Below are 26,888 nucleotides of genomic sequence, written 5' to 3' on the forward strand. Positions count from 1 at the left end.
CTTGCTGACTATGGAGATTTGACTGATATAGCCACAGGCACAGGCTACCTTCAATGTCCAAAGTCATTAGTGATTCGTGTACTACTAAAGCGCCGCTCCAGGGTACCCATTTCCTTGCATTACTGTCTACCTTCCACCACAGCAAATCAAAGGCCTATTCTAATGCCTCTGCCTATCTTAGTATACTCCCGAAATAACACAGGTGAGAGGGCTCAGGGGTATTTGATGGCCAGAATAAAATGGAAAGAGATAGAAGCATGCCACTTTTGTGGTACATTTGAAAGCAGAACAATTTATTATCAAGAACGAGAATATCAAACAAGAGAGAGGGGGAAAAAGTTCATCAGTTTCAGTTTTCGCTGCGATTTGATCACTTGGACGCTTCCAACACAGAGAGAATGACTTATTAAGCTTAGAGATTCTTCCATTTAATCTTACGCCTCTAATTACAGTTTTTCTTTTTTTTGCCTTATCGTGTAAATATAGAAGTGCTCTGCTGAAACCAAAGATCACAACAGTAGTTATTAAGAGGCTATTCAAAGGGTTTTTTAAAAGTTCTGTAAAGTGCTTTATGCCCCGTTTTTGTCCTCATCCCCGACAAGGCAGTGGCTCCCTTGAGTCCGCTTTGTGATCGATCTAGGTTACTCATTGCCAGTCGAAGGTGCGCTTCACCAGCCTGAAGAAGGTTCGGTTATGTTCCTGTAGGTAGGTGCGGAGCTGCTGGAGGACGGTGCTGTTGACAGCGGGGTGAGGACGTCCCTTAGACTCATGCAGACAGCGCTCTCGACCATCACTTCGGATACAGTAAAAGCCCTTGGTCTGGTTGAAGTAGAAGTTGGAGGATACTATCCTTGGGGGCAAGTTCAGAAAACGTTCCACCTTCTGAAGCTCTGGCAAGGGGTCTCGTATCAGAGCATCCCCATCTACGATGTGGATCTGTTCCAGGGGGAAGTGGCGCAGCCAGTTGCGCATGTGCACGTCATACAGGCTCCTCTGAATGGCCTTGTACCGGATATTCAGTGCTCCATTGCGCACTAGCAGGTTCTCAATGGCTTGCACCGGCTTGTGGTTCTCCAGCCGGTTGAAGTACACCTGGGTGTAGTCGGAGATGACCCGCTCGGACGGGTCTCGCAAGATCAGTAGCAACTTTATGGACGAGTTCATGGCGCAGATGCGTTCTGGTGCGAGGGCTGATGTAAAGTAACCTGGAGTCTTCTCCACTGTGATCTGGTTAGGGTAAGAGTAGGGCATCAAGTCACGGTACCACTCAAAGCCCTTGGCATAGTTCTCATCCCAGTCAAAGAAGTGCACCTCGGTGGCAGCAGCGGCAACCTCAGGGTGTATGTCTAGCATCTCCAACAACGCTCTTGTGCCCCCCTTGCGAACCCCAATAATGATACTGTGCGGGGCTCTTTTACTAGTCCCTGGGGGTGGAGAGGAGGGTACATCTCCAGAGACATCGACTGGTAGTCCAGGATCAAGGTCCATGGAGTCCAGTGTTATGCCAAATCCTGCCTGGACAAGCTCAGTTGGGGCAGCGTATGTCTGGAGAACCAGAAGAAAGGCGGATGCCAGGAAACAAGCCATGGTGATGGTACAGAGAGTGGAGATTGGCTTAAGAGATGAAAGCGGAAACAAAGGAGACAATGGTTTAGCTGTGGACCAGATCTGTCTTTTCGAGCTCAGTGATAACAAGAGCGGTGAGAAGTGCAGTCTTTGTCTGCCATTGAATTTGAACTGGAGGAGGAGGAGAAATCATCGGCAGTCCACAGCACATCTGTAGAGAAGAACAAAGACAAAAAGAAGGAGAGAAGTCTTTCAGATTTCAGGCATATAAAGCAGAATGAATGTCTGTATTATACTGAAATGGCACTTTCCTCATTCCCCTGAAAAAGTAATCCGACCATAAATACAATCCATGTCTGTTATAAGTGTATCATCTCAAAAGGATAATCTCAATTCATCTTTCTTTGAGTCTCTTTTCATCTTTCCTCGTCCCATCTGCTTTCTTCTCTAACTCTATAAAGTAACTTTCAATTGATAGTGAAATTTCTCCGGCTGAAAAACAGTTAGCCAGACAGCTCGTTAGAAAATGTGTCTAAAATATGCAAGTGTGGCTGCAGGCCAAAAGACAAGACCAGAGTGCTCCTTCTTCCTTTACCAGGTCAGAATCCAGACTCAAATCAATACCGGAGAATCAAATCATGGCATTTGGAGACTTATAAAGGCAAAGTTATTGCAGAAAATCAGATGAGTGCTCACTTCTAGATGACTTTGATTTCCTATACATGACAAGAAACATCAATACCTGGGCAATGAAATTCAGCAAACACAAGAAGGATATAGAGCATTATAATGTTGCAGAAGAGGTTTCTCAACCACATTTGCTGTCTCGTCTTTTTTACTTTTTTTTTTACATCGGCTGTTAAATCATTTTAATATTCACCCTGTTTTCTTGCGAATGTGCTCTTGTCAAATTGTTTGCGTTCACTTAACCAAAAAAAGAAAAAAGAAAAACATATGTAAAAATGTTCCCCTGCTCTGCAGCAGGAAGCCATGAGCAGAAATAGCAGAAGACATTTTGTTTTAAATGTCATGGAATTAATTTAAAAAATAAAAGTCTTCAAATACCTTCACGTGGAAAACAAGTTGCGAGAGCTGTTGCTTACTCTGTGCTAGTCAAAACAGCAGGGCCAGGCTATGCAAACATCCAGCTTCAACAGCAAAGGTCATGGTAAGGTAATCTCAACATACAAAGATATTCCCTGCCTGGGAACAGACTAACACACACACACACACACACACACACACACACACACAAACAAACTACAGAGTACTATTCTGGATTCAGCACATACATATTACTCATCACTTATATTTGTATAGGCTAAAAAAAAGGGTTACAGATCATTTTAACTCTTTTCTTTTTAAACTGGTCTTCTAACAGAAGTCACTTCAACACACTGTGGTGGGATTTGAGCATGCAGGGGGTGATCTTCCTACCAGTAAGATGCTGAATTACTGTGTCATTTCTTTGTAGTCTCTTATTACATCTATTGGGATTTAAAAGGGTAAGTTATTGCATGGCTTTTATAGCAGCAGGAAGGCTGTTTTCTGTCCAATTTTCCCATCAGAAAAAAAATAGGAAGACTGTTCTGCTTTGCCTAGATAAAGAGAGGCTGATGAAATAGAATCTTGTGACATTTCCATTTTGCCTGATCTGCAGCGAGTGTGTACAGTAAAATACCAAGGTAACAGTTACGAAATAGTAGTTTCATTTCAAAATGATCCACCATTGTGAAAGAAAGGTGTCATTTTACAGTAAGATAAGAGCCACAACACTCATTAGAAATTGATCAGAAAACATGTTTTGTTGAGAAACTGTCAGTAAATTATAATTAAAGAGGATCATTGATTCGTGAGGCATGCATAAAACTACTTTTCTGAAATCTGTGTACAGTACTTGAGTGGTTTTTAAGGATCAGCTGTTATTAATATGGCTCTGCTTGCAGAAATGCTCACCTCGAGTACAGTTTAATCACCGAGGTCCCTCTAATTAAGTGAAGTACGGGAGAAGTATGGCTACCAATGTGCATTTTTTACGATGTCAGTGGCCTTTCTCTCACCTTTCAGAGTTATTCAAGCGTATAAAGGCTATGACACATGCCCCTACTTCACACTCCCGTCTGTGGCTTGAGTGTGGGACTGGGCCTGTGAGCTGACCTGCCCTTCAGGGTTGTGCAAGGAGGCACTTATGTGCTGTGACAGGCGTGCCTGCCTGTCAGCGCTTCCCTGGCAGAGAGCTGCCAAGTCCAATGCTAACATCCAGGCAGCCAGACGAGCTTTCTGTCTCATCCAATTCCCCCCACTCCTTTTACAGCACAGCACCACCTGGAAGGAGTCATTGTTTCACATTCCACCGGGCCTTATTGCTTTATTCAGCACTTGATGCATATCTCTCCACCTTTTCACTCCGTACATGGCAGCACCGCTTTCTTGCAGACCACTTAACCAAGACTACTTCTACTGAACAGTGTTGGGCCAGTGGAAGGTTAAAACACCTTCTTAGTCCCAGAGCATCAAAAAGTGATGCTTGGTCAGGTGCCTTTGGCGTTTGTTATTGATGCAAAAAGTCTCCTTTAGCAACGGCCCCTTTGGCGTCATTTTTAGACGTGCTTGGTCGGAACTCTTTGCGTTACCTTTTGGTGCTCTGGGTCTGGACGTATGTTTAACTGGCTTGCGCCCCATGAACGGGACAGTTAGGTTTAGGAAAAGATCGTAGGTGGGGTTAAAAAAATTTATGTTTCACTGACACGCGGGTCAAGAATAGGACACGAACCCCGGTCTCCTGGGTGAAAGTCTTGTGTTGTTCGACCCATCCACCACCCCAGCCAACCTTCTTATTGGGATTTTCAGTCTTCCATACTATTCACAAATGCTATTAATACTATGCCATCTTACATCACTGCTGTCGAGCTGCTGCTCTGCCCGGTGCGTTTAATACGGACGCTAAAGGGGGATTTTTGCGTCTGTATCTGACGCTGAGCGTGAGCATTTTACAAGTTGGTAGTGAGAACTGGTTGAAAGTTATACACCCCATGTTGGCAGAGAGGAACTATGCCTCACTGAGTAGGATATAGCACCTGTGTGTGGTAGCTTAGTGTGAGCACTGCTGCTTCACAGCAAGACAGTCTGGATTCAATTCTTGGCTCTAGTCACGTTTTTTTGCATATGCAGTTTGCATTTTTTGCTTCTATGAATTTCCTACAGGGATTCTGGACGTGCACCATCTTAATCCCCTACATGTGTGAGCATAAAGGTGCAGCCAAACCAGAGCTGGCAAGGTGAAACACAGATGAAACTAAAAGGTTAAAGTGTTTCTACCATTTGATCAAATTATTTTCAATTAATTGTATTACCTTGATGTCCTTCCACTCAGTGCAGATATGCACTATCCCTCCTGTTTGACTGTTTGTATAATTTCACTTAGCAGTCATATAAGATTATTAACTAGGTATGCACAGTGTAATGTAACCTGCCTTCAGTCTCCAGGTGAGCTGTTCAAAATCTGCAGGGCTTTCTCTAGCCGTAACGAGGGGGCCCCCTCGTTAGCTCGCAATGGCGAGCTAACGAGGCGAGGCGAGCCCCTCCAGGTTGGAAGTGGAATTGTCCATTACATTAAATTATGCAAGTTTGCCAGATCGGGTAGCGGATCTGTAGTTTGAATGAACTGGACAATGTTGTTGAAAATGATCGTTAGAATAATCATCAATAAAAATAACCGTTAGCTGCAGCCCTAGTGATGTATACAGATTTTACATTTCAGGAAAGACAGCAGTGTTGGATAATCTGTATCGGTAAATACTGAGCATTTAGGTACTGCAGCTGGTATCTGGACGAAAATCACTTCATTCCTAATAGGAACAATTAATCCCTCCTGAATCACAGTTAATTCCCAGCTTTTCTTTCAAAATGGCTAGACATCGGCAAATTTTAATATTTTGCAGTTTAGGAATGAAAGGGGATCAATTTCAGACAGGAAGCAAAGGGCCCCCCGTCATCAAGGAAATCAATGAGTAGTGACTTGACCGCACTTTCACTGAATTAGTTTTAATGTGCTCTGTGATTGGCCAATATTATGCTCTAAATGCCTCCCTGCATTGCACACTGGGATACCCTTCTTGACGTGTGAATATAATTGTTATAAAAATGGAACTCAGTACAGACAAAGGCATGATTGCTTTTATAACAAAATCCAACCTATACTGCATTCCCACTTGAACCCGCCAGATAGAGCCTCCCCACACGAGAGCTGCACTTGCCGACCATTATCTGGGCTATAAAACTTGCCTTTCACCGGAGCAAAAAGTGATGCCTGCCGCCTGAGCTGACAGCTCCGCCAACTGAGCTGCACTATTCATTATATCCCACCAGGCTAAGAGGAGGGCTCCACAGGTTCTCAGTGGCACAGGAAACCAGGTTCCCACTAATTAACCCAAACTGCCGCTTCTATACATCTACAGAACAAACCCTCATTCATATTCAGCACGGACCCCTGCCATTAACTGTGGCAGGCAGCAGGTATTGCACAGGACAACTTTGTTGTTCTAATGGGCGCTCATTAGAGACGCTCGTACAAAATCATTATTACTGCAATAAAGCTTGATTGCAATGGGTGGCTTTTGTGGATGGATTGGATTGATTTCAAGCGAATAAGTTAAAGGTATTAATCATGGTTAGTATTCATATTTTCATTGTGGTCACACGCAAATGCACAAATGCAGTTACGATGGCAGTTGGAGAGTGTTTTGTTTTTCGGCACGACCGAAGACAAAATATGTAATCTGAAGTAGAATTGAGTGCGGAGACAACCTTCCTTATCGCCTGTTTTTTTCCCATCTTGTTTCTGTTTGACTAGCTCACAGCATTGTTGGATGATCTCTTGTAAGATACAGTGACTTCCCACCCAAAAAACTATCACTTGGGACGCAGAAACACACTCACCATCTTTCTTTTTTTCTCTGCACTTTCCCCTTTGCTCCTTCTTCTTTTCCTCAGCCATTCTCTCCAACAGGCCCTCAAAAACCCAGTACAATATATTACCCACCCACACACATCTAACTGTAGCTCTGAAACTGTACTCCCACATACTGGATGGGTTTTAAATTATGGATGCATTTTGGTTCACAGTGGGATTCCTGGCATGGATTTATTCATTTCTGCTACAACAACGAAAGACTTTAGCTACTCACAGAGAATGGAGATGATCTTTTCTTCCCTCCTTAACCTTTATTTTTAGATACAAATATGCATTTAATACAAACAGACACTCTGGTTTCATTTCTGGGGCATATGATGTGTACACAGAAAAGATAAATAAGTGTTTAATATCCAAAACTCAAAAGGAAATCAGCATGCAAGGGATTTTAAAGGGACACCTTGAGCACTGATGAGTTTTTCAATCCTCCCACAAAGCGAGTTTGGTCATGATGTGAAGAAATAATGAGTAAGGTGTCCCCATCTATTTACATTACTGGTATATCACAGCCACTTACTGGTGAGTAAATAGGTTGGAGGCTGTGGTTGCTTGAGGAACAGCGGTATTTAACCCCCAACTGCCCTGTGGAGCCAAAAAGTGAGCCACCATAAAAGAGCGGAAGCTCCCAAGACACATGACAAGTGTCAACTTCCATTGGATAAAGACTTAGAGATACATTGGTACTTTCAAGACTGTGTTGGTATTAGACCACAAGGGGCACCCCAAAATGATCATAGAGCAACACGTCTCTTAAACAATTTCAACAAAAACTGAACATTAATACCTTCATGAAGGGAGAATGTATTGCAGGACTGTTGGATTGGATTTTTAGGGCCCAAGTGCTGACAGCGGCGAAGGACCTATTGAAACTGAAGGAATTATTTTCCCGGCAAATTAATTGCCTTTTTGAGGAGCTTAACATACTCCAAAACTCACCGAAATTGGCGGTTGCATAAATCCTGGTGAAAGTTTACGTATTTTAAGGGTTTACAAAATTGGCTCGCTAGCGCCCCCTACAAAGTAAAAAAAATGTTTGCCCCTGCAGTACGTTTAACGTAGACTAACGGAACTTGGTAAACATATGTAGTATGTCAAGACCTACAATGGCTCATTAGAGCCATACCCTAAACCCAACAGGAAGTCTGCCATTTTTTATTGAAAGTTCGAAATTAGTGCGATTTTGGCCATTTCCACGTGTTGTACTTTAACGAACTCCTCCTAGAGATTTAATCCGATCAACTTCAAATTTGGTCTGTGCCATCTTAAGACGTTAAAGATGAAAAGTTATTAAAAGAAAAACTTTTCGTCATAGGGCATGACCGTGGCGGGGTGGCCATTTTGAGCATTTATCAATGAACGAAGACATTGTTGTAACTTTAGTGTACATTGTCATATCTGCCTGAAATTTCTCAGGTTTGACAAGGGTCCAGGCCTGAGGACATCTACAGGCCAAAATTGACTTTTGGTCATAGGGCCCCCGCTGGCAACAGGAAATCTGCCTTATATGACAAACATCATCCGATTTACAGGAAACTTATAATGTACGGTCTACATGTGATACTGAGCCGCCCCCTATACTTTAACCATGTCCATGTACTTAGGCCACGGCCCCTTTTATGGCTTTTGAACCGTTTAAGGTAGAGACTTGCCCTCCTCCTCTTCCTTTCATAACTGGTGACCCATTTAAGGTAGTCTTATGAGAGGTATCATTGAACTCAGCAGAGAGATTCTTTTTGATTGGTGATGGTTTGACCCACCCTCTATGCTGTGGCCACGCCCCCTTTCATAACTGGTGACCCGTTTAAGGTAGAGTCTTATGTGAGATATCAATGAACTTAGCAGAGACTTCCTTTTTTATTGGTAAAGATTTGCCCCGACCCTATGCTTTGGCCACGCCCCCTTTCACAGCTAATGAACTGTATGACGTACAGTCTTGTGTGAGGTGTCATTGAACTCAGCAGGGAGTTCCCTTTTAATTGGTGACAATTTGTAGTGTCTGAGTGCCGCGCTAATGCACGGTCGCAAGGAGCGGTATCCGCCAGTAACCCCCACGCGCAGAGGAGCGAGGCCCCATCCAATGCTGCTTGCAGCTTTAATTGGTTTTGTTTTAACTGAGTGTAAGTCAGTAACACTCTCCTCTGGGCCACCTGGTGGATAAGTATCTCTAACTAATTTTGTATTAATAACATCAATGTTAGCAGATGAATGAATGAATAGTTTATGTCGATCAACATACAAAAGAAGAAACAAAAAAACTTAAAATACAAGACACAGGAAGCAAAATGCTTTTCAGGTCCTTCCCTTTTTGGAATGTCCATACCTTTACATCTTTAATTACAAAAATAACCCATCTATTGTTTCTCAATATGCAATCATACAACCCTATAATAGAAAACATTGCAGAAATCCCCAAAAAACATTTGCCAATCAATCAACTGATCAATTAACAACTTTTTGTTGTTACTGGAATGATACGGGCTTCTCACAGCTGCCTCTCATTACAGGAACCACGAGGGGGGACAATGAAGCTGTGGAGCCCCCCAACCGGAGTCTTACCCCCTGCTCTATCATTGATCCCTATTCAACCCACTGTTCATCCCCTCGTACTTGAATCCCAAAATTTCATCCCACCCTTCAATGGCTTGGTCTACTGACTATTCATCGTCTCATGCATCTGATAAGACTTATATATTTGTTGAATGATGAAAACCTGCACTAGACTTTTAAGCTTGAGTCTGAGAAGTCCATAATGCCATTATTAGGACAGGTGTTATCTAATAGTGATATACACGGTTCTATGTTCCACCTCAGCAGCATTTCACACGGTGAAACTGAAGATGGAGAGACAACATGTCCTTGTTTTGAGCAGAAATTACACTGCAGCTCTGACAGTAAGCAATAGTTGGCTATTTCGGGAGCTCATGAGTAACACAATGACCTAATCCACACCCACTTGTCAGCAGAGGCATTCATTACGGACTTCAAGAGGAGGTAATCTGCCATTTGCTTGTACAACCAGACACATGTAGCCCCAGACACTAGTTACAGTGTTTCAACTGTGATCTTCTATACAATACGTTGAGCTAAACCTTCACAGTATAGCACTCTTTTCAGCCCTTTTTTTTCCCCTGCAGAGAGGATCAGTGTGCAACAGTCTCTCCCAATTACCAATCCTTCTGCCCACTGCCATCTGTGCACAAGTAGAACATGAGCCACCCAATTCGATGAAGGCCTGTGCCTCATGAACATATCAACAAAATCTGCATAAAGCTCTTCATCAACAATGGAAACATTCTCGGTTTTCCTGATTTTGGTCAAACAATCCTGCATCGAGCCACAAAGTGTAATTTCGCCGTGGCATTGTCCCTCCAGTTACCCAGCCTGAACACACCATTGTTCAACTGACATGGATCGCTTTAGCAATCTCTTTCACCCCCGCTGCATACCCTGGCCCAGGCTTCCTCCTATTTAGCTTTGACATTTGTCAATGCTCTGAGATTTATTTCAAGCATCAACTGACATTGTCTGGATTCCCAGGAGGCATTTTCGCAGATAAAATAGGCAGACTTGCTCATCACCCTTGGATGAGTGGAGGCAACCAATCCCAAGGACGCTGACTCACTCAGGGTAGTGTTCCTGCGGTCGGTCAGAAACAACAAGACTATGAGAAAGAATTCAATCAAAGGATGGCCTGATGATACTCATTCAGCCTGCCACTTCTGATAAAGCACCTATGCTTTTCACAGCGTCGAGATCTCCCCGCTGCAACAGCCTCCTCATCACTGGCTCCGAGATAAAGCTAATTCTGTTCCACCGATTAAATGTTACTGTAATTCTTATCATGCTTTTCCCATCAAGCCTGTACTCGTTATCACAACGAGTCTGATCTCCTCCATTGAAAGTAATTGCACCAGTTCAGCGCAAAGGGAACACTCTGAAATGCCGACTCGATCAAAACAAATGCACCGACTTTACCCTCTCTTTTTCTTGTATTGGTTCTAATCCTTTGGAAAGCCGATGCTGTTTTGCAGTCTCGCAGGCATCCTGCAAAAACTGCAATATACACGCATACATTATGGATGAATTACTTCATCAAATAAAAAACAGGGCATCTTGTAATGAACTGTGAGGATACTCTTAATCTTTGATGAGGCCTATCTGATGAATAGTTTAATGAGAAAAACTATGTGAAGGCCTGCTGGGAGCTGACAAAGATATCACAGTTCTAATGAGGAAAGTGCAGACAAATGCGTAATGTTTGGAGAATTTTATGATCATGTAGTGTTGTTTATTAAACTGCATCAATCTTACCGCTCATGAACAGCATTAAGTAACACATCAAGTGCAATCTCACCTTAGCAAAGCTTTGAGTTATGCACTGGGTAAGCTGTACTCTAAGGCAAAGCATGTAATACATATTAAAGGTGCAGTAAGCAATGCTAAGATTGTTGATATTTGAACACAACTGTAAATAAAGTACAACGCACACAGAAAATAGAGAGCTAGGTGAAAGTGAGGAGATATTTGTTAAATTTGACCGAAAGTGTATTGGATTAACGTAACTTACTATACCTATCGTATATCGTATATGTGCAATAGGGGCATGGTATTTTCTTCGAGGAGGTCAACTAAGATATCCTGTGTTTATTTCCCCTAACTACAGCTGGTGTGTGCAGTTCTACACAACTTGGAAAAGCTCTCGAGTTCTGGCACGACAGCCTGCTATTGGTAGGCGCACGCCAGAGATCTGCCAGTGTTTTCCTGCCATCGCAAATATGTATTCAGCACTGCAGAACTCAAGGTTTTTGGACCTTCTGCGATGTGCTGTTGGCTGCCAAGCGATTCCACAGCAGGCTGCAGCTAGCGAGCTGATAATAATGCATTCAACTTAAAGCCGTTTCCCACGGGGGTGTCCTGTGTTTGCTCGCATCAGAGGTCAGCAAGCATTATACAGTTAGATGTGTCAGTACTGGTTATGGTGCTCCATGCTGGCACATCACCGGCACACATAGTAAACACACAAGAGGGAGCACCCTCTATGTGGCCAGATGTAGTGTGGATCAACGGAAGTACATTGCCATGATAAAATCTAGCAATGTACTTCTGCCTCTCACCTTCTGCTCTCTATGTGTTGCCGTTCTCAAAATCCCTTCGCTTCGGGAAACAACAAACTTTGAGCTAGCAAGCTACAGGCTGAAATTGGCATGTTTTGAAGAAAATGTTGATCGTGCAACAAGGCAGGCCTGCTTTATTCTTTTGGGGAATGATTGTAAAGATTTTCAAAGAATATGTTTACGGCATTTACTGTCTAACTTGGACGTTTTGGGACCGATTGGAGGGGATTAGTACACACTGCTATACACTGGTAAGAGCAAATTATGTTTAACCATGTATTCAACTAATTTAAATAGCTTACGTTCCTGTATTGTGTGAACGGTTAACTTAATTTAATATTGTATGTGGCATTTTCTTTTGCGGGGTGCAAATAATCAACCAAAACAAGTTTTTCCCGAGACTATTTCGCAGAGCCACTGTCGCTGCGCTGCCCAAGACGATTGTGATTGGTTTAAAGAAATGCAAACAACTCAGAGTGTTTTTTTCTGCTATCCTGGAATGTATCTGTGGTGTAGCCAGACCTTACTCCTTACTACACAGATACACAGTGAGCAGAAGAGAGGCTGGCACAAAACAGCATATGTATAGTTTCTTACTGACAATCAGAAAAGTGAGATCTAGGTGGAGAAAGTCAGAGAGCAGACATCAACTGACCCCCAGAGTACATGACTTGACTGTCACATGAGTGCACAGCCAGGATTAGATTCATTGGTGTCTGCAGTACGTGCGAATGACAGATCAATGAAGCGTAACTGTGAGATATGCAGATCAGGAATGGAAAAGAGCATCAGACTGACACAGACATCACACACACACACACAACCCGCACGCGGCGCACACGCACGCACGCACGCACGCGCCGCACACACACACACACACACACACACACACACACACACACACACACAGTCTGGAAGGTCCTTTAGCCACAGCAAATGACCTTAAAGTGGAACTTACTCACAGTATCAAACTACCTCATCTGCATAAGTGAATCAAGTTGTCGCCTCACGTGCTGTTCATTGATTATATCACGATCAGAGGGATCGGACTGTGTAGGTTGAAACTTGCCAAGTCATTCTTTTCATTGTGTTTTGTATATATATATATATATATATATATATATATATACAAAACATTTAATTAAGGATTGGTTCACACTTTTTAAAGCCTGTCTAATATGAGCCCATATATATACTGAAACAGGTTTTGCTGTTATCGTTTCTCCTGTTCATACCAAAGTTAGCCTTTCAGCACAAAATGTCTTGTTTTTGCTACTAAACTCCCATATCTAATTATATACATGAAGCCTGGGACAGAAGAAAATGTACAACTTATGCACAGTAGCCGGCTCATGAAGTATATCTTGCCGAGCATCATGTTGCCTGGTGCATGAATGTTCAAGCGTACTTATGTAAACACACACGTCTCTTTCTGTTTGTCTGCCTCTCTCTCTCCCTCTCTCTTGCTCTCCCTCCAGTCTGTCCTTCTTTACTACTTATTTGGAATGCCTACAGTATCTTCCTAATCTGTTAATTTTGTACTTGTACAAACAATAACTTCTATTATAATTTATTTTGGTCTGAAAGGGTTTCATGTTGAAATGTTAACTTTATGTTAGAACCCTACCTGTATTTACTCTTTATTAACTTTTCATTGTTTGTTTGTTTTGTTTTATACTTTGTAACCTTTATGTATATATATTTTGTCAGTGTCAGCACTAGGAAAGTGTTTATTTGAAATGGGTCTGAATAATGGATGGGCTGTGTAAGCGTCCAGACACGGAAATAAACAATTCATTCATTCATTCATTCACTGTCCAGGGAAACACATTTCACACTAATGTAGTCTGTATGATGACTGTGGATTTTATCCTGCCCCCCAATACTTACACTGCAAGTGCATTAGGAAAGGGATCTTTTAATGTCCAGTACAAACAGGAGCAATTATTACAGCAAGCAAAACCTGTTTAAATGTTCATATGGCCACCTGACTATTGTGTCTAGATAGACTTGGAAAAAGTGCAATCCTATGATTTATAAGTAGATTAGTAGAAATTATGGTACATTTGGAAGAATATCTGTATTTATTCTAGTCTTAACGACTACTTAAAGCTCTTTAACATAGTACAGGAACCATTCACCGTTCACACACTTTCATACACTGTGGCCGAGACTGCCGTACAAGGTGCCACCTGCTCATCAGATAAACATTCACACACATTCACACTCCGATAGCCTTTTGAAATATAGCTTAACAAATATATAGGGCTGCAACTAATGATTATTTTTCTTTATCAATTAATCTGTCAAGTATTTTAGGTCAGAAACTGGGTTCTGAGGGTGCAAGGTGACATCCTCAAATGTCTTGTTGTGTCCAACCAACAGCCCAAAATAATATGACACACACAGAAATAGCAAATCTTCACATTTGAGTGCCTGGAGCTGGCAAATATTTGCCATTTTTGCTTGATTTAACAACAAAAAAATGATTAACCGAGTATCAAAATATTGTTTCCATTTCATTTTCTGTCGATTGACAAATGGGCTTCAGCTCCACAAATATAGAAATGTATTCTCATCATGACCATTGACGGGGACACAAACTGTGCTCAGCAAATGATGCTGCAACTGTGCACAGTGGCACCTTGGAGGCAAATAAAATCAGTGGCCAACTTTGAGCAACATTTTTGTAATTTCCTACAGTACTTGCAGGGCAAACTAGATCGAAAGGGAAGTGTTTATCTATAATAACAATCTCCAGCTCCATTTCCTGGTGCCTAGTCTCCGCCTCTGTGGCAGGGAGTGGGTTCAGAGGTCTGGCTGGGCAGAGATGGGGGAGGATGTCAACCATCATAGCGGCATGCGGCTGTCCTACGCTCTATCATTATATTGTTTACAGCGTTTGCCTTTTGCGCTGCTCCACACCACTGTCAATGTGGCACCAGGCTAGTCGGCCTTACCTCAGTGCAAAATTTCCACTCTGCCTGAGAGGAAATGAAAAGTGCCAGCTGGGCTCTACATCTGCTTTTAAGCCGAGTTTCCACTCCCATCAAGGCTGTGTTTACACATTTTCAAGGAAGGCTAACCACAAGTGTTGGCACTCTCTCTGCTACTTTTTATTTTCTGCTCTTGTTCTCCCTGGCAAACATAACACTAGCAGAGGTTCCAATGCAATCCTACCGTACACGTCTGGTGTTCAGCCTGCATGGCGAGGTGGGATTTGTCATCATTTAGAATCACTGGAGCACGCACAAACTGAGATGAGGTTAGGGTAAAAAAAAAAAAAACTTTTTTTATAAAGTCACTCCTGTTAACTGAATTAAATGCACATGGAAAGGAAGACAGAGTTGTGAGGTGAGATGCATGTAAATAATTCAGACTCATTTAAACAGCTGGAAAGACCTGTCTCCGACTTAATGACAATATCCGTGCATGTGCAGCTCTGGGGGATGTGACAGAATCAGGTTAAAAAGATAGAGGGACTAAAACATCACGAAACTTCAACAGGGTGGCTTTCATAGCAGAGCAGAGCATCGTCGCTGCGGGTATGAACCCACAAGCTAATGTTGGAGCCCTGGTAATGAGCAGTGTTGGAGAGTAGCATGTAATGGCGTTACATAATTTAGTTACAAAATAAAGGTATTTGAAATCCGTTACAGTTACTGGGGGAAAAAAATGTGTAATTAAATTACAGCTACCTATGAAAATGTTCATGAATACGTTTGAATATTTTCTGTAAAAAGCTAGGCTATATGTTGAATACTATTCGTTGTGTTGCTTTGCATGTTTATCATGTGCACAAGGTCTTCTTTTGCCATTTCCAGCTAAAGCCATTTAGTAAAGTTTGATGATTCTGTTGCTTTCGATTGATTCTCCTGTTTGAATTTTTAAGCGCCACCCGTCTGACAGTTACATTTCCTGTCAAGCTGTCATTAAAATTTTTGAAAAGTAATCAAAAACTAATTAAACGTAATAAGTGACATTACTTTGATAAAGTATTTGCACTACTATTACACTTTAAATAGGGTAACTTTTTTAATCGGTAACCTATAACAATTCCAAAGTTTCCTTCCCAACATTGCTAATGACTATGCAGTATTGTATGTCCCCCAACGAACTAGCACTCTCAACATTTCAACATTTATTTATTTCAAGCACAACACAAGTCTTATCAGAACTACATAACAACTTATAGTACTAGGGCTTCTCACTGTCAATTTCATCTGTGCCCTCATGATGCGCCATTCTTCATGAATAAGTCATCAGTCCCCCACGATTCCCCTTTGGCTTATTGCTCGTTCTGCCGCCTCCATGGCCCTGTAAAACCAACGGAAGTGTTTATGGGAGATAAGAGGCAAAGGAGGTCGCAGGCCCAATAACGCCTTTTATCGCCCCACGTTCCGCAGCAAGGGCCATTTTATGGGTGAATTTGCTGAAGACGAATTCTTAATTAGAGAAGTTTGTGGACCCGCATCGAAGGCCTAATGGGGGGATAAAAAGAAGCAGCAAAAGGGCATCTGCAGGATTGCTTGTTGGCCTGTTGTGTCATTAAGTCTTGTAGCAAAAGATGAAAAAAACCAGCCTTGTTTTGTTCTCACAGAAATATCAATGAAAAATGGCCTTTAATGGGTTTGTGAGGCTTGTTTGGTTTGGTGTGAATACGGTGTTTGTCTAGACGAGTTGGAGTCCTTTGTAAATTAGCTCAGGTTATTGATTGTCTCAGAGGCTTATCTTTATTAAAGGAGTCTACCTTGTCAATGGAATTACTGCCTCAGTCATTAAGGTCAGCTGATTCTATTTCCCATTATTGTAAATTCCTGCCCAAGAGACTTCAATGGCTTGTGGTTAATAGGAAATACATTGTTTTGTCCTGAGATTATTTGAATAGTCAACAAGATAATACATAACTTTTGTTTCCTACACTTTAATAACCAATGGAACCCTTTTGTCATCTTGTTCTGGTATCATGAAGTGCCACCTTTGACAATTATGAACAAGGTGGGATGGAAGGGAACTAGCTCAAATGTTTAATCAGCCAACTTGGTATCACCAGACCAGACCAGATAATGACTAGGACCCTGTGTTCCCAGTCGCCTGCATATTAACTGAGGAAAAAAAGGCAAAAATTAATTACTCATTTTCCCAGACGGGGGAAGAGGGCTCTCGTCCTTGGTTGCATAATTTTAAAACTCCATAATTATCTCAACTCCATAGCAACAATGAAGTAAGATTACATGAGTTTTCCTCTGGAGGCTCCTCAAAGCGGAAGCAGATTGGGAATGAACACACTTTACCTTGGCGAGAAAAATGCGCGTGACCCTCTCAACCTAATTCTCCTCACAGTAAAAGCACGACAAGGGGTGGGACAGTTTTTTGAAGTTAGCCCAAAAGAATTTGACAGCTTAATTTAGCAAACAGTGGAACAATGGAACATTAGTGGAGAAGTGTGATGCCATCCTCCCCTTCTCCGCTAATCAACCCCTGCTGTAAAGCCTAGATTAACCATCTTTCACTTCATTTGGAAAGAGGGTTGTTTTGGGGTTTGCCTGATTATATCTGTCTCGAGCACACACCATGCTTCTATTGGTATTTAACAAAGATTAGCTTTAAATTGATGATTAACCTTTGTAATCCTGCGTGCATATTGAAAATGGCTTGCGTGTCTTTACCACAGCCGCACAAAAGAGAAGCCGCATTATCGTTCGGGGAAAATTAAGGCTCGGAAAGCAAATGAGGCAGCGTTATCTGCCTGGTGCTTGGCTGGATAATGAAGACGAATCTTCAGACTATAGAGCCATGTCATAATGAATCTGAACCGATGAATTATTTTGCTTACTTGGCGTGCATCTTTTAATAAAACTTCACTGTGACCCTGACAAGCAAATTGCCGCCCATATCTTGCTATGAAGCAGACTTTACTTGTGGGAATGAGTGGTTGCTATTGTTTAGATTGCTGTATTAGAGAGTAATCAGACATTAAATGAGTAATTTCTCCGTATTTAACTCCAACTGGGGAGGTAATGGTTTCATTTGCTGGGCAATGAGTTTTCACATGTGGTGTACTCCTTGCATTAAATTACAGGCGGAATGAAACTGCATCTGTTGCTCTGGAAATTACAGATGCACACATGCCGCTGCTCAAACCTCTCTGTGCAGAATACAGTTCAAAGAACCTCTCTTGTGACTTCACCCATTTCAGGGAATAAAAAAAGTCGCACCGACCTCACAGAGTAGCAGTGCTTTAGAGAGCAAAGTAGGAATAACAACTGAGCAATACACACCCAACTTATGTCATCTGCGCACTGAACCTGGGGAACAGGAACTGGGGCTGGTGGAGTAGACTGTATGCACATTTCTACATAGTATATAGTACATAATATTACACTTACATTTGAATTGATGGGAAGCTTTCTTTGGTAGTTCAAAGTGCTAGACTTAAAACGCATTCATATTTGATTACACTGATGATTATTTATTTATTGTTCATTCTATAAAATGTCAGAAAAAAGTGAAGAATACCCATCACAATAGCCAACACATCCTCATAGCTAAAAGACAGAATAGGTCGATTGTCAGTGGCTCCCAAAGCGACATTAAGACCGTTATATTTCCTGCCGCACGTTGGCCGTTTTAAACAAGCGACAACGGTGGACATTTTAATCATGTGACCGTTTAACGCAAGGCGCGCAGTTTAAAACTTGTTATGCTTAGGCAACAAAAATACTTAGTTAGGGTTAGTAAAACATCAGGGTTTGACTTGGTGCTGGTCAGTGTAGCGGTTTTTACCGTATACCAGTATTAATTTCTGAAATTATGTGAATTTTTTATATACCGTAATACCAGTACATTGCTGCGAAGAAAGAAATATTTCCGCCAAACTTCTAACGTTATTTAAACATCACCAAAGCAGCTGACAGGGGAGCTACGTTCAGTCGCCCACTTTTCTATAACAACCTAACGTTACTTCTCTCAATAATTACTATGGCCACTATAGGTCGCTGCCTAACAAAAAACGTAAATATGTGTCATTACAAACTGCATGCACAATCGGCCGATACTGTTGTTTTCTGGGTCAGGATGGTCTGCAATTGCCTAAAGCCCAATTTTTTTACGGTATAACACTATGAAAGCCAGAAAATATTCACAATTCAGAAGCTGCAACTAATAATCTAACACAATTGTTGCTGATTATTTTTCTGCCTATTAATCGATTCATTGACTAATTGATTCGGCTCTAAATACATGAGAATATGACTTTTTATATAAAACCTTTTTAATCCTACTCGTCAACTTCCCTTCAAAGCTATAAACCAGAAGACCCGAGGACAGTAGCCAAAACCACCTTCTCTGTACTTTTACATATAGTGATGAAATGAGGATGGTGTATTATTCTTTGAAACCTTGGAAGCTGACATCAAATGCCATACCTAATCCCCACTGTGCTCCAGACCTCTGGAGCAGATCACAGCCCACACCTTGTAATCCTGCTGCAGTTTATTAAGGGGGGATGATGTAAAGAAGCAGCCGTGGGATGAAAACTCATTGTGAAGGTGAGTGGCAAAAACATCTGTTTGAATGTTATTGGGCTAAGCTCTCCCCGAGTTATCCTGTTAAGTTTTTATCACACACTCACTCTTTGAACCGACAAAAAGATCTTATGAAATATAAAGCAAACTACTCCCTGTGCGATACTCAAATATGAGCAAATATGGCACAAAGCCCCATTACAGGAGAAAAAAGTATTTCCAATAATGGAATATGCATACACACACATCAACTGAACATGTGTGCATGAAATATTTACCTGACCCTAAAATGAAGACTAGTAAGTACGTGAATACTGGAGCACAGATTTGAACTAAATGCATATTGCAAATTAATCATCCTCTTTTACTTCAACATGCTGGTCAACAGGGAGAAAAACCTTTTAGCTTTAACAAAAAATAAAAATCATTTCAGTCTGTGTATTATTTACTCAAGTCATTCGCTTTAATTCCAATTAGGAGATAATGTTATTTTAATGTTGCCTAGATGATAGAAAACTAAAAGAAAATATGAAAATAGTCATCATTATCCTCCTACACCCAATTTATTGCGGCTCATAATTATCTTTTTAAATTAACTATCATAATTATTAACTGGTCAAAAAAAAACACTCAGTGCTAAAGATGCTGAACAGCTGATACACACATACTGTAGATTTGTGTGTGTGGGGGTGTGGGGGGGAATGATATAATTACAAGATTAGAGTGAGTAAACAAAACTGCTATCAATTGAAATGGAAAATATAAACGACTTTGAAAAACTTTGGAGGAATCAAAAGGAAGCTATAATCTGAATTTGTCCGCTATCGGAAGGAGCTCCAAATTGGGGTTTCTTTAACAGATCAGTGATTGTATCGTTATATGGCCGGACTGTCACATATGGTAAAAGCAAGCCAAAAAAAATACATTAACCAGTTATTTCTAAATTTTTATATTGGGATTTAGGTTAAAACAACAGGGCCATCTTCGCTACCATGGTGCTAGTCTATATCGACAACGTTTCATTTACGGATAGTTCCGGTTCCGCCAGATGTCCCTCATTTTCGGCCGGATGTCCCTCACCTTCTGCTTTCTTTGTGTTGGCATTCTAAACTCCGGTCGATTCGGGACACATGCTCTGAGCTAGAACCGAGAATCAAATAATGTTTATCTTGTTTTTTAGTAAAATTCTCATCACACACTCTACAGCCATTTTAAATCCAGAGCTTGCCTCCCTACGTACACAAAAAAACAAGTTCCTTTCCGAGGCTATTTTGCAGAGGCACCTTGCTTTGTCTGGCATTCAGGCAATTGTGATTGGTTTAAAGAAATGGCAATAAACCAGAGCACGTTTTTCTCCCATCCCAGAATGCTGTGTGGACTCGCCAGACCCTCCTCCGCCGCGCTGTGGAGGAAGGTCTGGCAATGCGAGACTAATGGTGTTTAATGGTACCTGCTCGACTCACCTTGACTCTACTCGCCTGTTTTGGTTTTCCATTATGAAAAATAGTCCCTGGTACCAACAGGTACTTTTTTTAGTATCACCTCGAGGTTCCAAGCGAGCTGAGGCGATACCAAAAGGTGACGTGAAAACCTGCAGACTACTGACTGGTTGGAGAGAATCGTCACTAATAACTGCGTCATCATTGCTAGCGACAGACGGGGGTGTCCTGAACAAACCCGCCATTTTTAAATAGTTTAGCCAGCGGTGTTTTTTTTTTTGCTGCCTCCAGCTTCTTTTGAAAGAAAATTTGTCTTCTGTCTGTGGCAAACAGCCACATGCCGGAATCAAAAACAACACACCTTCGACGCGTTAGGTCATGACAGTTTCCTGCTGCGTCGCTATGACCGCCTCACGCATGAGGTGGTACTAAATCTGCAATGGAAAAAGGAGGATGGGGCCGAGCAGAGCTGAGCTGAGCTGAGCTGTAGAACTAGTAGTGGGTAAGCGCCACAACATAGTGCTCACCAGTCTCATTCAGCACCACGGACAGCTCCCTGCACAGCCTCAAGAGATGGCTGCTAAACCCTTTGACAGTAAGCATGACTGAGTCATCATTAACACCGGTAAGATAGCTTTCTCTGCAGACTAATCTGTGCCTATCACTTTCCCGTGTGTGTTTATGTGTGTGTGTGTGTGTGTGTGTGAGAGAGTCCTGTGTTACTTAGGCTACTTACTGTTAACAGAACATATATTTGTAAAACAAGAAACTAGGGCTTATTTGTGTTAAAAACTTGACGAGGGCTAAATGTTTTGATCTGACGGACACTGTGAGGACGTTATTTCCATCTCCTCTGTAACTCGGAAATCAAAGCACAGACTGTCTACGCTGCCTTTGTTAGGTGTGTGACCTTCCCACAATAAACCTAAATCAATGTCTCTAATTTCATATTAAGACAAACCCAGATCTTTGCCTTTGGAACAAATGTCAAATGTTGCTTCGGGTGGTGGCGCGAGAGCGCGAGCCCGCAGGACCGACCAATGCTTGACATTTTGTTCTCATGAGTATTCATCTGCTCCTGTAAGATTACTACCACTGATGTGTAAAGAACGGGGGGAGCAGACAAAGGAGGGAAATGGCTTCAGCTGCCTCGTGGAGTAAAACTGAATTAGTAACTAAAAGTTCTTTTCCAAATGACTGAATGAAAAACTTGGTCAAACAAGTTTGTGTTCCTTTGCAAAAAAGTTCTCTAATCAACCAGTACAACAGCAGTCTACAGTATGTTTACAGATTTAACTTCTTCAATCCCAGTCAAAGTACAAACTCGTGCTGTGAAGCCACAGAACTTTATTTTAGATTCTTGTGGAGATCCCAAAGTTTCCAAAGATACCAAATATGGCAGGGTGAATTTTTGAGGGGGTTGAAACTCCAGTAACCCTGACAAAGGCCCCAGGCCAAAGCTTGTTGGTCCCACGATAAAATTGTTCTTAATGCTAAGAGTTGCTGGAATTTTGACATTTTAGATTATTATTCTTCTTCAAGCATGGTGTGTAAGACATTGCAAGTAAGTCTTAGGGAAGTGTGTTTAAACCAATGCACAAGACATAAAACTGTGTGTTTCCATGTGATGGAGACACATCTGGAGTCTAGATGTGGAATATTGTGTTAAATTCTTAACAATGTATTCAATGTTATAGGGGCTTTAAAGGTAGCCTGGTCCTACCAGACTCTGGTACATTTCATTTGTATAGAGAGTCTGGCCACTCTCCATTGACAAGTGTTAACTTCCTTGAAGGCGGTTACTCTGTTGAAGTTTAAAACTATTGGATCTATTGGCCATAACCAATCGCTAACGTTTGGTCGTGACGTCGGCTTAGCATCGCTAGCGTTTGCCTTAGCCACTCCTTCACCACTAACAGAGCGAGCTGGAAAATCTAACTTTTCTCGAACCCCGAGGAGGGCCACAAACTCACACAACGCAAATATTATTCTTGCTCGGGCTTTAACAGCGTTGCCACAACGGACCGAATGGCTTTGCTCGAATCTTTCTACAACTCTAGCGCACGGCCTCAACGTCATCCTTCTCAGCTGCTCCCTCTGTTCGCTGATTGGACCGCCAAAAATTTGGCTGGAGAAAAGCCAAGACTATACCGCAAACCCAGACGTAGTACTGAAGGGAAATGAAAATTGAGCATAAGTACGTAGGAGGGCGGAGCCAGGCTACTTTAAAGGTACATAAAGGGCAAATAAAGTACACTGGCTGTTAAGGGCTTCATGTGCTTACAAAAAAAAGCTGTCATCTTCCAGAAACATGTATGGCACCATCTATCTCTCATGGAGCTATTGGGACACTTTTGTGTGACTGGCATTGATAACTGGACATCTTAAAAAAAAAGAAATACAGTGGCGTGTATAAAAGTAAACAAAGTGGCAGTTGTTTCAAGAACCAATTGGATTTTACCCAGGGAAGCCTAGGAAACCCAGAAACAGCACACGGCTGTCTGACGGTTACAGTTTTTGACGATTGCTCACACACTGAAATCCAAAGTATAACACCATTTTCAAAACCTTGCACTCAAGGAGCAAAACATTGGCCCAGATGTGCACCACTATAAGCACAATGTTGGCCTCACACTTTTTGCAAAAAAATACACACTGTGATTTACAACACACTAAACACACTTGTATTCATTAGACACAGACGTATATTATGATGTCACTTTCTTGCAATTCCAAAGCACTGACTGTCAGATTACCACACCTATGAGCCAACCTGTGAAACACTGCCATCAGCAATAGTTAAGATTGCTTAATTGTAGACCCACCATTCAGGTTTAAGCACTATAAAAATGCAGCGGGTAAGTTCACCTGCCTTCAACCAAAATGGAAGGAGTCAGAAGAAGAGGGAGGGTGAAAGGGGGAATCCACAGAGGAGGAGAAGGAGGTAGAGGAAGAGCTAACCCTCATTCGGGCCATGGAGGACGTCTGTGAACAGGTTGACTTGCAGCTGAGCAAGGATGGATTGGACATTCAACACGGTTCTTCCCACGTTGTCTTGCCAATGAGGATATGTCGACTGTGATGTTGACGAAATCCTCTGGCCAGATCCAGCTAGGAGAAGTGATAATGTCGAGTATTTTCTGATCTTTCTGATTCTGATGACCAGATCTTTTTTGTTTGTTTGTTTGTTTTTTCTATAATTGTAACCTGTACGGGATACAGTATTTGGTTACACTTTACTTGAAGGTATCTACACAAGAGTGACATAACACTGTCATAAACATTATAAACAAGTCATAGTGTCATTGGGTTTTTGTCATGACAAGTTAGGGTTATCAGGTAAGGGTTAGGGTTGGGGTTCATGTGTCATGACAGTGTCATGTCACTCTTATGTAGATACCTTCAAGTAAAGCGTTACCCAGTATTTTACGTTTGTCTGTTGTTTGCTGAGCTAACAGCGTTATGCACATTACTGTAGTAGCTGTATGAAAACTAGGACCTGTTTTGTTGGGATTCTCCATGTTGACTGATTTTGGGTATATGGAGAGAAATTAATGATATGTTCCTCAGTCTGCAGCATTGGTCTTGTGTAGTGTTTGGTGAACTTATTGTATATTTGCACTTTCTCTGTGTATTCATTTACAGTACTCTAATCACTGAGAAGTAGAATTGCTAAAAGTGTTTTAGGTTAGCAACAGCAGTGTGTAACTGGTTCAAACAGAATTAAGTATGGATTTTATAAATTAGTGTATAGTTTTTGCAAGAGTTTTTCATTTTGCAAAGGGTCTGAGGTGTTCTGCTGATTGGGTGTGTGGTTGTGCTAATTGTGTGTAGTGTTTTGAAAAACCGGTCCCTGCTTTCAAAATAGTGCTTAAGCGCGCGCACACACACACACACACACACACACACACACACACACACACACACACACACACACACACACACACAGCCACATGGGTCTATAACAATCCTGTCTGGGGTCCCCAGCAAAACGCTAGACATGCTCCAGTATGTCCAAAACTCTGCTGCCAGGTCTTGGTGTGGGTGTGGGTGAGGACCCATCACCCCAACCCTCATCCACCTTCACTGGCTCCCAATTAAGTCCCACATCAAATATAAAATCCTCCTTCTCACCTACAAATCCTTCCATGCCCCTGGCCCCACAGTACCTCTCCGACCTCCTCCATCCATACACCCCACCCCGAAACCTGTAGTCCTCAGACGCTGGCCTGCTCTCCATTCCCCACACCAGACTCTTTACCTTTGGAGACAGAGCCTTTAGTGTTGCAGCCCCATCCCTCTGGAACACCCTCCCCCCCCTGCAGATATCCGAAATGCTACATCCCTGGACATAAAAAAAAAAAAATCCTGAAACACCATTTATTCACCACAGCCTACAACCTCCTTCAGTAGCGCCACTGTAATTCTGTAAAGTTTTCTTGGGTTTCTTGAAAGGCACTATATAAATAAGTAATACATTATTATTATTATTATTATTATTATTATTATTATTTTATTATTATTATTATTATTATTATAAGGCTGATTGAAACACCTTCAGCTAAACAAATAGTATAATATCTTAAAAATAAATTCATAAAAATGATGTCATGTTTGCTGGTCGGTTGTTGTTGAGAATTATTATATATATATATATAGTTGCACTACACTCATGTGTAATATTAAATGCTTTGTTTTGATGTATAAATCAGGGGACAAGCACTGATAAGGATCGAGCAGTTGATCTGACACCTTTCAATATGTTAAACATTCAAAAAGCTGCCTTAAAACGAAGCTCCTCTTCATCCCTGATTATCTTAAAACCTCCACGTGAATGGCAAAAGGCCTTGTTCCAGTCAAATCATTTCATTAAAATGTTTCTTAAATATTGTGCTCTCAGGGTACCAGACAGACGAGGAACATATTTCACAAACAGAAACCAGTGGAAATCTCATATCCATATCTGTTACTTTCCCTTCCTCAGCCTCACACACACACACACACAAAAAAAAGCACACACGCACCCACACAAAATAAATTGATACATATGGCAGAGCAGAGGCATCTGAATCAAAACAAATCCCACTCCACATGACGGGGTCGTGATCTCTCCGAAGCGACAGATACCATTAATCTGACAAATATGACAAGCTATGGGTGTGATCTAAAAAAAATATATATATATAAATGTATGACACACAATCAGCAATAATAGGGATGTGGCTGACGTGTGCCTGCTCATATGAGGCAGGCAGAGAACAAAAGTAATGAATAAATAACTTAGCTTGTTATCAAGTGGAATGATGAATGTACTTCTAACACTTGGCCATGATGGCTGCATCAGGCTTTCTTGAGCCACTTGATGAAAAAGTGGCACGTGAAATGTGTTCACTAGAGGGTGTCACCGCCCTCTGCTGTATCCTCTTTCACCCACTCTTACGCTGTGCCTTTGACTGCAGAACTAAATAAAGTACATTAAAGGGATGTAACGATGCATCGTGAATCGGTTAAAAATCTATATAAATGTGTAAAGATAATAACCGGTTTGAGATAAAAACAAAAGAATCGCGATGCAATTTGAAAACGACCTAGGGTGTATTCTACTTTTGCTTTCACAAATCTAATTATCAATCTTTTATATTATTTGTTTTATTTAAGATATAATACAATTTCAGTTGCGCTTTTGATAAGAGGCCACATCTGTTGTTTGACACAGTTTATATAAATAAAGGAATATTTTTTTCAGTCATCTGTCTGCAGCTCATTCTTTCAAAAAAACTCCTGAAGAGAAAAAAAATGGAAATCGTATCGTGAACTTAGACCCACTTCTAACCCGTACTTGTTAGTTGAGAAAGGCGGTAAATTAAACAGCGAAAAGCCTGTTTCTGTCGTCAGATTCTGCATGCGGTTAATACGGCTTTCCCAAAGGCTGAGTTCAGACTCTGGGGCTTTTGATGATGAAGACGCAGCTCCCAATGTTTGTAATTGAAAGCTTTGATGCTGCTTTTTAATACTGTGCTGTTGCTGCACATCGTGGCTTTCTGCCCCTGAGATACGGCAAACAGCATATGGACCAAGGTGGCTCTTTGCTCCATGGATCGCTGCCTGCTGCACACTCATGAATTATGGAATTCGGCACAAATATGCAAATCTGGGCATTAGCCTAGTTATCCCCCTACTGTACTGTAAGTTATAGTGACTTATCTATTATGTATGAACCAAGGATGGGTGTGAAGAGGTCCTGGCAGTCGGCTTCACGGCCTTCACTCAG

The 26,888-nt window shown here is 41.6% G+C and overlaps 1 protein-coding gene across 1 annotated transcript in view; it reads right to left on the minus strand.

The window, feature by feature from the left end:
* Window positions 1-272: 272 nt before the first annotated feature.
* The window catches only part of hs3st1l1 (heparan sulfate (glucosamine) 3-O-sulfotransferase 1-like1), a 35,347-nt gene continuing 8,731 nt past the window's right edge, over window positions 273-26,888 (minus strand). Inside the window, exon 2 of the mRNA XM_039782995.1 lies at window positions 273-1,777. Coding sequence (XP_039638929.1) covers window positions 646-1,587 — 942 coding nt within the window. The 5' untranslated portion in view covers window positions 1,588-1,777 and the 3' untranslated portion in view covers window positions 273-645. The remainder of the gene's footprint in view (window positions 1,778-26,888) is intronic.

Source organism: Perca fluviatilis, chromosome 19, assembly GCF_010015445.1.
Source record: "Perca fluviatilis chromosome 19, GENO_Pfluv_1.0, whole genome shotgun sequence".
Classification (NCBI taxonomy): domain Eukaryota; kingdom Metazoa; phylum Chordata; class Actinopteri; order Perciformes; family Percidae; genus Perca; species Perca fluviatilis.